General features: G+C 35.9%; 1 protein-coding gene across 1 annotated transcript in view; it reads left to right on the forward strand.

The window, feature by feature from the left end:
- Positions 1–8634: 8634 nt before the first annotated feature.
- Positions 8635–13261, forward strand: part of myo7aa (myosin VIIAa) — a gene marked incomplete at its 5' end in the record, with an annotated part of 37183 nt that continues 32556 nt past the window's right edge. Inside the window, 5 exons of the mRNA XM_079246941.1 lie at positions 8635–8739; positions 9503–9616; positions 9946–10098; positions 12005–12189; positions 12832–12953. Coding sequence (XP_079103067.1) covers positions 8635–8739; positions 9503–9616; positions 9946–10098; positions 12005–12189; positions 12832–12953 — 679 coding nt within the window. The remainder of the gene's footprint in view (positions 8740–9502; positions 9617–9945; positions 10099–12004; positions 12190–12831; positions 12954–13261) is intronic.

Raw genomic sequence — 13261 nt, forward strand, 5'->3', positions numbered from 1 at the left:
TGCTTTGTCAGCAGTGATTTTTAGACTTTCTTTAACTCCTCTGTCTTTATGGAGTGTGCTTAATAAAAACTGAGGCACCAGTTTAAGCATTGTGGAAAATTTTGAGTCTTTTGCTGTCCCTTTTGATCTGATTTAACATATGTATTAATAATTAAATAGTAAACATTGTGCTAATTCTATTTACAATAAAATAGATCATTAAAAATTTTAGTTTGCTTTATTGTATAAATATATTTTATGCTGCTCTCCAAGTTTTTGGTAAATCCATTTTTATCCAACACATTTGTATGGAAAGCGCAATAAATACATTTTTTAATCTATTTGATCTCTTTAAGTTCTACAGGTTATTGCCGATGTTCAGCCGTAAGGAGAGAAACCAGAACCATGGTCATTTTACAGCAGGTAAACACACCTTGACATGTAAAACACACACAAAGCTAGTAGCTGGATGTTTCTACAGTGAAGGCACAACTCCAGTAATATTCTTAAAACATAATCTTTAACAAACATGCCAAAAAGAGAAAATCATCCAAAATTAAAATAGAATGCAGAATGAAATTCTGTGTGCTTGTACAAGCATGCAGGGTCAGCCTCTCGGATATTCAATAATGCGTTGCTGAACTTGTCTGCCTTTCTGATCGACTAATGAGCTCTGACAGCCTTCCCCTGCTGTGGAGGCACAAGTAGGCCGAGCCAATAAACTGGCCAAACTCACACAGATCTGACGAGTCTTTGCTGTTTATTTCATCATCACACATACTCTGTTCTCCATCACGACTGCACAGGTCTTATTTAACTGTACAAGGCAAGAAAACATGGGTGTTTAACACTGATACCTCTGGAATTTCTTTTTTTTAATCTTTCTTTTTTCTTTTTGTGGGATGAAAACAAGACAGTGGATCAAATTTACTCTGTGATGGAAGGTTTGGACATGATGCCATTCTGAAGACCACATGCAAGAACTTATTCTCATTAAATAGGCCTAAAGTTTTTTTTTTGTTTTTTTTACCTTGGAACATTTATTTTTCATTTTTCCTTTTTTTTTACATGAAACATTTATGATTAAAAGACGTGCATGGAATTGATCTGAAAGAAATTCTGCATGACAGATTTTCTTCAGATGCCCTCACATCCCAAATGATGAGTAGATGTTAAAGTAATGAGCATGACAGTGAGAATGAACCAGAAAGGATCTGATTGGCCATTGGAGGCCTGGGATCCAAATGTACGGCGTCTCAGCTACAGATACAACGCACTCATCAAGGTAAACTCGTGCTTCAGTTGGGGATTATTTAGATGTTTTTAGTTTGAGAATAGTAAAATGTCTGGATTATTGGATAATTTACAGTTAACTCACAAAGGCAGCCTGGGGATGCTACAATAACTTTCAACATATTTAGTTAGTGATACTTAACCTAACATCCATTTCAGTCACTATAGTGGGCACCTATTTAAATGCTATTTGTGCTGTACTTTTGTGAAACATGCGATTTTGAGTCTGTGCTTTTCATGTATGATTCTGGATTAGGCCTCAGTGATATTGTGCACTTTTGCTTCTTTTTAGACTCCTATTAATAAAATTACTTTGATGTAATAAGATGTGTGTATAGTATGGAAATACACTGTGTAAGTGACACAGGTCATGTTTTTAAACTTACACCGAGGTCAGATATTGGCTTTTGTTGTGATTGGGTAAATGGATTTATTAATGATACTTCCCTCTAAACTGCCCCCCCCCGCTGAACAGAGATAACTTAAACACAGACATAAGGATTAATTTTTATGGAGTTCTTTTCTAAACAAATCTTAGAAAGTGCTTAAAAGATAAAAATCTACACACAAAACCATTTAAATCAACTACAACAACAGATAAAGTAAAACCCACTGTAACTGCATGTCAATGAAAAGCGTTCTGATAAAAGACAGGCTCTTACACTTTGTGGTCTTTGGGCTTTCACAGTTAACAAACAAAAGGTGGGTCTTTGTCTTTTTAGCTGCAGTATATTGTGTATATTGTGGAGCTGAGTCAAACATTCATCTGATGGTCATTTCATACAAGAGTTATTCCCTGCAGTTTATACATGGTATCATTTGCAGGGAAACTGGAGCCTATCCCAGTAATTAGCAGGTAAGAGGCAGGGTACACCCTGGACAGGTCACCAGGTTATCACTGACATGGGATCATGTTAGTACATAATGAAAGTTTGTATCTTGTTTTTAGACACTTTTTTAATCCACTGTACAGTGGAGCAACAGTTGTACCACCAGACTATGACACATTTAGGCAGAGTAAATTTTTCTCTGAAAGTGTCACGGTGCGTGGAGTTGTGGACCCAAAATCTAGAGATGGGAGTCAGGATGCAGAAAAATATGTTTCTAATCCCAAAAAACTAAACTTAAGGCAAATTAACATTGAGATGCAAGAACACGAAGCTAACAAAATAAACCAGCAAACTGAACTAAAACAAAGAGCTATAAATACAGACAGAAACAGAACAAGACACAGTTTAATGACTTACCTAATTGAGTCCAGGTGAACTTAATTAACGGCAGGCAAAACAGGAAACAAGACAAAAAGCAACAGTGATTTATGAAACTCTAAACAATCACCGGAATGTGCTTTCCATTTAATTCAAAGTTGTACCACTTCTAAATGACACTGGCTATAAAATGTTTTTTTTTTTTAAACAAACAAACAAAAAAAACAGGGTTTCCCTCCTTTAAAGGTATTGTTTCTTGTTTATCAGATTTGTTCCACAGTGATGGAGGCCTGCTGTTCATTCAGCTGCTCGCCCTCATTTCCCGGACAGCCACAATGAGAACAGGATTGGGTGTTAAATGTGTGTGTACATGAGTGAGTGCACATGTGTATGATAGTGTGTATGTGAGTCTTTTCCAACACAGAAGAAGACAGATAAGGAAAAATCAACTACAGCATCCAAGATTAATCATATTTTCTCCATGAAAGAGAACATAAAAGCTGATACTCAGAAGAGTTTAACAAATATTCAAGTATCCACAACACCGTGTTCGAGCTGAAGTGGTGAAAAGTTTCTGAAACACCAGCAGAGGGCAGACTCTTACTTGCAGAAAGCCTCTGACCTGCAGGCAGATAGTTAAACTCTGATATTAATAAAATACAACAAAGTTGTATTTGTAACTTTTTCTGAGGCTTTAGGACTGGACTGAAAAGGCAGATTCTTTGGAAATATGCAAACCTAATTTTTGTCATAGCATTGCACATTTATTTTCCAGTGTGGCAGGATGTTGTCGTCCTTTATCTGTAAACCGTTTGCAGATTAACGTCAAACAGCAGAAATAACATTCTGATGATCATACTGAATTAATAATCAGAAAGAGATTCCCTCCAGACATCAGTAGACACCATAATCTGAATAACTTCAGAGAAAAACTTTTTCATTGGGCACTTTAGAATTTGGTGCTTTAACAACTACATAAATTTTCTGTTTTATTCATCTGACTATTTTCTTTATTCTTTGTGTGATCAGATTAGACACTAGTGTTATTTGATCGCTCAAGTCGAAAGAAGAGCTACTCTGTGTCTGTGTTTTTATGGCTAAGTTTATTCAGGGACAAACACCAGTTCAATTATGTTGTCACTATATCTCACCCTGTGACCTTTGATTTGTCTGTATGATCCATCTAAATGCTAATGAGACAAGCTGGATGGATATTTATCACTCAGCTAGTTCACTAGCAATTGATCTGACATTTTTTCTCAAGTAACTGGTTTCATTAGCACATCATTTTCCAGTTTTATCTCCTTGTCAGGTTGTTTACATGCCAATGGCAGAAATGTTGACGGTTCTCTTTAGTAATGACAAAAAATATTGATTTTGACTGATATTGAACATCAGCAAACAATGTTCTCCTGCTGGAGGTTGTCTTCCTATCTATAGATACACATTGTCTGTGACAATGAGCCGAATCTTATGTTGGAGACATCTTGTGTCGTGAAAAGCACAGTTGTGGTGCCTTAAATCAAAACATTGGATAGAGAAATTTACAAAAATGCTAACTTTTTATTTACATTAAATCATGATTATTTGTGAATTGCATAACTATGGATGTTTAAAATAGTAGTTTCACTTTCAGGACATATACAACCATTTTGTGTCGGCAACCTTTTACAAGATGACAGAACAGACACAACATGGGTTTTCTGCATGTAATTTTAATTCATCTCATTTCCAAAATTTAACAATCGCCTATGTGACAACGATTCTTTAAAGTCATATTTGTTTTTTGAATGGTCTCACTGCCTGCACTGGTGAGGTGTTCAGCTGCTACAGGCAACTTTTTCCAGTGGAAAGTTCTAATGATCGATCATCCGGTAAAAGCTGATAGTGAATCATTAGAGACATTGAGTTGGTGAACCTTATGCTGCACTTAGTACTAAAAGCGGAGTTATTTCTTGCAGTAGTTAGTCCAAGCCTGAAATAAAATAATGCTTAATCTAAATAACTTGTGCCACAGTCCATTAAAACAATGCTCTAAACATGCTAAATGTGTGAGCACAAAAGTGTTTACCAGCCAGTTTAGCAGACTCCTGGTCATTTTATTGTCCCTTTTTTAGTCTTGTTAGTTTAAATTAAAAAAAAAAAAAGAACAAAAAAAAATGTTGATTGTGTCATTTCTGTATGGTTGCTGCCCCCCACAGGCAAAAAAAATATTTTTGAAGCCTGGGTGTAAAATGCGCAAACAGGCACTTGTTTGTTGCTTTAAAGTTGGTGTGTTTGTAAATGATGCTAGCAATTATTTCCTGTTTATAATGGAGCTATCTGCACGTTTAAAAAAAAAAAAAAAAAAAAAAGAATAAATCACACACAGATAAGATTTTGGATGAAGAACAGGTGATGTTTCCACAGAGAAGAAATTTTATTCTTTTTTGTGAAGGTAGTGATTGCTTTCTTGGTCTTTCTAGTTGTACCCCTCTGAGTTTGTTACCTTTCCACACAGGAGTTACATTAGCAACTGCAAACTAATACGTCCCTCATGTCTAGTCTAAATTATTTACTTGAAGATAAATAACACACACTCATCCACTGCAGGCAGCATGGACATTACATCACATAGTACACCAGCTTATTTCACTCATGATTATCCAAAATAATGTGTGCATGAGCTCTTGGCAGTAAGAGTAAGTATTTTTCCTGAAAGTGTCCTGAATATGTGGCAGTTTACTGAACAGACGTATGTTACTTTCTTTTAATGTATTTCCATTCAAAAATGACCTGTTGGAATGAGATCTTCTGTTGTACATTAACATTTTACAAACTGTTTCTCAGCAGTGTTTAAAGCAATACTAATAAAATATCAGCTATCCCAGGAATAAATCATTATAAGCTTTCATTACATTGTCTAAAGATATTAGGGATGGTATTCAATGATGCAATGCAATGATGGTATTCAATAAAATGTTCATTGGATAAGAATATATAACCTTTTGTACCAGACAAAGCTGTGCATTAGCCAGGTAAACCCTTCTGGGTGATGCTGAACTAACAGAAGCACTAGAAAAAAAAGAAGGAAATCTTTGTGAATCTTTACACATATTATTACCCTGCAGGCTAAAAATAAAATACTTTATGTGATGATAGTGGGTCACAGTTTTCCCCTGGCTGTCTTCATTTGCTGTGATGTCACATTAGTTGGTCTGGGGGTTTTATCGATTTTATTGATTTTCTGTCATTGGGGGACAGATGGTGGTAATGGGGTCATTCTCTGATGAGACTCTTTGGCATAATTAAAGTCTGTTCAGTCAGCAGTTTATATCTGTACAGTATAAGCAATGTACATTATTACAATGGATTTTTATGAAGATAAATTGATCCAAATTGCTTTAAACATTTACAGTATTTGAGATGGGAATAAATCAAACATCAGTTTTGATGGAATCTAGCATGATATAAGCTGGTCATTTACTGCTGCACCAACCAAATGCAGAGGACACTGCGCTATCGAACAATGGTGGCACAGAATTCATCGCCACAGTTTAACATTTCTGCAGTGTATATGGCCAGATTTTAGTGAAGATTGAGATTGTTTTTATTTGCTCCTGCCTGTTCTCTTAATTTTTTTAGTTTCTTTATATGTTTTTCATAATAAAATTTAGTCAAATTAATTGACATGTTACATAGAAAATCTATGGTTTTATTTGTAATAATGTTCTCTTAACAAACTTAGTTTAGGAAGGAGATAGACTTTTCAAACCAGTCGTGTCACAGTGGCCATCAGCTTTGTTTCTTATATGTTTTTTGTGGATTGCAAAGTATATTAATAACTTGTTTTATTCGGGGTGTGTGCTGGTGTTGCAAGCAACACTGAAAATACTGAATCCAAATAATAAATGTATAGGTCAGATCATCAAATTAATCCACTTTTAAGATATAAATAACCATACAATAGTATGATAAGTCACCCCACAGTATCAATCAAACTGCTTTTAAGCATCATAGTAATGAAGTCTGTTTACCAAATTGTTTTCCTACAAAAAAAAACTATTTCAACATTTTTTGTGTCCCAAATTTATACAATATTATGACTGACACTGCAAAAAGCTGAGTGGTGACTCCAGATCACATATGAAATATGTTGATAGACATGATAACAGTTCAGCTCAGTGGCATGGATGAGTTAGATACTCTACATTGCAATATACACAATATCTCATATTTGGCAATTGCATTATTTGTTCATTCTTAGCCAGCCAAAATTTTTCACAAGTGGGTTTTATTTACTCGGCTGCAGAGTGTTTGACACTGTTACATCTGGTTTCCTCCCACAGACCAAAACCATGCATCACATGGTGACTCTGGTGACTCTACATTGACCACAAGAAGGATTGTGAGTGGTTGTTTGTCCCTGTGATAAATTAGCAATCCGAGTACCATGCCTATTGCCTGATAGCACCTAAGATAGGCTACAGCCCCCTTCAACTATGGACTGGAATCAGTAGATATTGGAGAAGCTTAAGTTATAATGGAAACACAAATTATATCCACCATGAAAAGTACTTGTCCAATGGGAAATAAGAAAAAAAAAGGGTGGGGGTGGGGGGGGTAAAAAGGTAATGTGGCTAATGAAGTTAATAGTAAAAAAAAAAAAATAAATAATAAAAAAAACAAAAAAACAAGGAAAAGTCCAGGTATAGTAATACAAAAGAAGAGACAGAAAGAAAGACACTCAACAGATCTTTGGTGTTGAATAATTCAACATTTGGCTTCTGATAGTTTGTCATTAGCCCTGCTCGCTTCTGCTTGTTCTGTCACAGGCTGTGTCTGCATGTGTGTGTGCAACAGGTGCGTAGTGGTGTAATGTTCAGGTGGCTCAGTTTGCCAGACAGAGTATTTACTTAATTAAACTGACATGTATGTAACACAAACTCTAACAACTATTCACCTCCCCTATACACGCAAACTTAGACATTCTGCCCTAAGTCAACATCTTATATCTCATGCTATACAGTTAGCATTCTTCCTATTGCTCTTTTTCTTACAGTATAGGAATAAAAGGAAGGAAATAAAACAAAACAGACAGCTGGGTCTTTCAGAGAGTAAAATGAACATGCTAACTAAATTTGTGAGTATTACAGGTATCAGATTTTTCAAAGCAGGGTTGTGATCTTGCTCTTTATCTGAGATGGAAGCTTGTTTGGAAATCATCACGGTCTGTACTAGTTTATGTCAAACAATTTATAAGATGTTCAAATATCTGTGATATTAGACATTAGGCATTAGATAGGTCAAAGAGAAGATGGAAGGTTGGGACGGGAGGTGATATTTCACTGAGGACAAAACTGTTGGCACTCGGTCTTTAAAGCCACAGATCTGCTAAAAACTTAGAGTGGAAAACACAGAAAAGCGGGCAGGGGTTTATATTGGCTGATGTGACAAGACACCTTCAAAACTCTAGAAGGATAACAGTAGTAAAGTGGATATAACCAGAAATCCAACACCATAAAGCACACCTGAGGAGGAAGTGACATCCTGTTGCCATGGACAACAGGGGAGGCTGTAGAGGGGTGGTTAACAAAGACTGAGTGCAGGGAGTAAGAGAGGAAGAGGACTGCTTCAAAATGTTATTGTACTTTAAAGACATGTGCAACTCAGCAGTAGCCTGAATCTTTTCTAATATTTTTAACTGATTTCTTTATGGACATTTTTGGAGTGAAGAGGAAATCTGAAGAAAATTGAAGGCTCCGATCCGGATTTTGTTGTTTTTAAATTTTTTTTGTTTGGTTGTTTTTTGTTTGCTTGTTTGTTTTTTTGCTAGACTCTAGGATATTTACTTCTGGACCTCACTGAACTTTTTCAAGAGCAATTAAGTGAAGAAAAACAGGAGTGCACTGCATAAATTCAACGTGTGATGAACTGAGCTTGAAGAACATGAAGAGTTTTTGAGTTTGATTTTCAATGACAGCTGCTTGTTCTGTCAAACTCTACCTCTCAGTGTCTCTGTAGCGAAGACACAGAGGCAACTTTAAGCAAAGATCAGATCAGGTCACATATTTTACCACCTGTATATGTGGATAATCTTTGAACAAGATACTGTTAATGCTGGATAATTTTGCTGGACTCCACATGTCTGTGAGTTTGAACTGGGAATGTGAAGATGTACAAGCGACGGGACTACGTAGAGCTCTATGAGAAGGATCAAGCCAAATGGGCATTGATACGCAATGTCAATACTGTGATGAAACACACCACACTCCTGCCGGTATGCATCATATGTATGTGTATGTGTTTTTGTGTGGCTGCTTATCTTCCATAAAGCAGTTTGTATATACAGATAACATGGCCCCACTTTGGTACTGTCTGCCACGTGTCACCGCCATGTCTCTAAAGGAATCCCAAACTGATTAACCAAACTGACTCTAGTAAACACCTTATGCAGATGACCTGAAGGGTCTGGTATGTTCATAATGGGACAGGAGGTCTCTGATGTACTTTGGTCCTAAACCATTCAGAGCTTTATAGACCAGTAACAGAACTTTAATTTGTGATAATGTGTGATAAAGTGAAACTACTTTGTTGTTGTTTTGTGATGTGTTCACATCTCTGAACTGATCGTTTTCTCCTGTTTGACAGCTGTCTTGGAGTTCAGTGTCCCTGTTTTTCCAATTTATTATTATTTAACAAAAAATACATTACTTTTTTGTTTCTCAACTGTTTCTAGTGTAGGAAGATCTGTTTGCTTGGTTCAGTTTGCCTCCTGTTTCTTTTCGCAGAATGCAACATTTATTTGATAGACAGAGTTAATTTACTGGTACTAATCAGGCTTGATGTAGAAGTTAAAGAACAGTCTGACTAGAGTTTGAAAGATTTCAGGACCTTATTTCACCTCTGATAGTTCCCTTCCGCATGATAACTATTTTGACCTTTATTCAAAATTTAAATATTTCTCTAATCCTTTAGGATTTGGTTAAATTAAAGACCATGATCACAGTTGTAATCTTTCATTAAGTATAATTTCTGTGCAGGGGGACTATGTCTGGTTGGACTTGAAGACTGGAAGGGAGTTTGAAGTTCCAATCGGTGCTGTCGTCAAGCTCTGTGACTCAGGACAGATCCAGGTGTTGGATGATGAAGGAAATGTAAGCACAGAAACGTTTATACTCATTTAGAACAAATACACGTTTCATTTCTGGTTGTGGTTGAAAATGCTGAACTGTGTATGTAATAATTCCTAACAGTTGTTAATAATACTTACCAATACATAACTTTAGTTATTACTCTATAATAGCATTTTGTACTCTATTACTGATACTGCTATGCATTAACGTAGTGATTAACTGCCATGTTTTAAAGACGTTATAAGCACCAAGTAAATTCATTGTTGAATTTTTTCTTTTTTAAAATTGTGCTGTATTTGGATCCAATGCATTTCTGTTTTTCTTATCAACTTGTTAAACTTCCCTTTCAGGAGCACTGGATCTCCCCCCAGAATGCCACCAACATCAAGCCAATGCATCCCACCTCCATCCACGGTGTGGAAGATATGATCCGACTGGGGGACCTTAATGAAGCTGGCATCCTCCGAAACCTGCTCATTAGATACAGAGAAAAACTCATTTATGTGAGCATTTCTACATCATTTTACAGATTTTAAAATGCATAAACTAAAAAGCTACTCATCAAATACAGGGAAAAATATGTGTATTAAAAGCTCAAGTCTTTAAAAATATGACAATTAATTACTCTTATTATTGCTTATGTCAAAGAAATGTTTATATAAATGCATACTAATCATAATATATCCCTTTTTTTCCTTATTCATACATCAACTACAAGTAACTACCAGGTGTGAATGTAAAGTCGTAGTCAAAATGACGAAGCAAAATCTTTTATTTAAAAAAATTAATACAGCATATTGCATTCTGGGTATATTCATTTTAAAATATTAGATTAAATACACTTTTATAGTGAAATATGATTACATAGAATTATATAAAAATTACACAAAATTCATACTTATGAGAACAATTTTTATTTATATTACCTTTATTTTAAATAAATGTTCTATGAGAAGTATATTTTTGATAAACACACATTATGAGTTATTCAGACAATAAAAGCTTTTCTTCATCTCTTTAAAATCTTACCACACGCTCCTCTTTCTTAACACTGCTGGCTCTGTTATTGCTGCAACAAAATGTTTTAGTTAAAAAATGATAATAATGACAAATCACAGGTTAAAAACTGCGGGAGTTTATTTTTTTCTCAATTTCTTAATTTCAGTCCATTTATTTTTTATCAAGAGGATATCATATCTTACAAATCCTTCCTGCTTTTGGCATTTTTCTGCTCTCATCTCAATTTCATACTTTTTTCTCTCCTTTGACCCGCTTTTCCTCCTTTCTGTTTCCTCTGAAGACAAACTGTGGTGGCAGGGTAAGTCAGTTCATGCAGTTCAGGCATGGTGTTGGAGATGTTTCCCAGTCCTGTTCTTGGCACCGACTGTCCTGCTTGTTTTAGATGTTGGTCCCAAGCAACAAGTTTAGAAAACAATGTTATAGAGAGAGGCATCTTCAGAAGGGAAATATGTATGCTATAATGCTTTTATTAAATAAATACCTTAATCTGACTCCTGCATGGCCATAAAATATCAGCATGCAGCTCATGTCATATTCAACTTTATCTGTAAACGGCATGTCTGATGCATGTTATAAATGTTTAGTTTCTGTCCCATGAAACCAAAACCAAAGCGTCGGGGTTGCTTTTCTTACACCTTGCATCATCTGTGGTGTCTCACTTGGGTTTACTGGTAACCAAGCTCACAAGCTGAACACTGCAGGCCGCTTAAATGGCGATTTAATACCAACATGGCTGCTTGTTCTCTCCTGGTGAATACTGATACGTTCTCTTTGTCATCCTTCAACATCTGAGCTGCGAGACATGCATCAGCTCGTCTACAAGCTCGCTGTTCTCTTCCTCTAACTATAAACAACGGAATCTGGTGTGCTTAACAGGCACTTGATTTTTTGTTGATTTGCTTTTACTCGGTTTTGTTATAAAATGTTAAAAGCAGATAGAAATTATTATTATTATTATTATTATTATTATTATTATTATTATGTCTATGTCTATGTCTATGTCTGTGTTACCTGCCACTTTATTAATGCTTGTATGTTGTATTACTTTGTCATTTATTTCCATCAAGGAATCACTTTTAATTATTCTGATCAATAAATTTCTAACAAACGTGCCTGTACTGAAAAAACTAAATCTATAATCATTTAACACATTTACCTTTTATCTGGGTTTAATTTTTTGTCATAAGTAGCACCAGTACAGCAGCCATATTTCAACAGGTGTACAACAAACAATAACATTTAACCATCTCTCTGATTCCCTCCATGTCCCCGTCCAGGAATTAAACTGGTCATCCTTTTGAGAGATCATGACACAACAAAAAGTCTCTAAATCAAATCTAAAATAAGAAACACTCCTGAAAGTATTAATTTATTTTCCTCTGTATGCAGACATATACAGGCTCCATCCTGGTGGCTGTCAACCCTTATCAGCTTCTGCCCATCTACACTGCTGACCAGATCCGCCTCTATACTAATAAGAAGATTGGTGAAATGCCCCCCCACATCTTTGCTATTGCTGACAACTGTTACTTCAACATGCAGAGGAACAACCGGGACCAGTGCTGCATCATCAGGTAGGAAAGATTTTAAGTAAAAAGGGTGGCATGTCCATAACAGCAGCAGACAACACCACTCTGGCCCTGCTGATGTGCAAGATATTTCAGAATTCCAAGTCTGATCATTGAGCATAGCTTACTGGTACAGATAATAACGTTTGTATAACTTTGCAAATGAATACCACCACAATCAGCTAAAGCTTGCTGTCCAAATACTTTAAAAACTCATGGACATACAGACAAATAAAAACAAGCAAACAAAAAACATGGCGGCAGTCTTCCTGCAAAAGAGAAAAAGCTGTAACAGTGAAAAAATGTGATAAAATAGGGCTGGATATTACATGACATTGTTAAATAAATCAGCTAAAAATAAAAACTGGTGCGCATTGATAGATAGGTCATAGTTTTTTCTACTGACACTTAGTATTTAGAAAGATACCAAATCTTTTTATTCCCTTTCTATACTACAAAATTAACAAACATGAATTTCATTTGCTGGCTTTGATAAGTTTGATTAACACTGCCTGAATCAGGAATATCAAGTAAATAGCTTAAATTATACTTAATGTGTTGCACAGCTGTGCAGCATGATGGGACTGTAAAACCTTTGTTCTTTTCCCACTTTGATTGTCTGTCATCGCCGATGCTGCGGCTCCACAGTGGAGAGTCTGGAGCAGGAAAAACAGAAAGCACCAAGTTGATCCTGCAGTTCCTGGCAGCCATCAGTGGTCAACACTCCTGGATAGAACAGCAGGTCCTGGAAGCCAACCCCATACTAGAAGGTGGGCGCACACAGCTTCTACAGAATTACGACGTTGGATGCTTCGGATTGTGCTCGCCTATTTTCATCCAACCTGTAAATCTGTCTCAGGTTTAGTTTGCTGTCCGTAAAATGAACTTACTTTTCTTTCTGTTCTTGATTGACACATGATTATTGATCCAAATAAAGACTACTTGGTTAAGATTAAATAGTGATTATGGTTAAGGATAAAATACAGGTGTTTGCACAGTACTAATATCATAACCGATGCAATTTTTCTGATTACTTTGGTGAACCCTTGTTTGTAGCTTGTACTAACGTCACCTCGTG

Source organism: Telmatherina bonti, assembly GCF_933228915.1.
Source record: "Telmatherina bonti genome assembly, chromosome: 9".
Lineage (NCBI taxonomy): Eukaryota > Metazoa > Chordata > Actinopteri > Atheriniformes > Telmatherinidae > Telmatherina > Telmatherina bonti.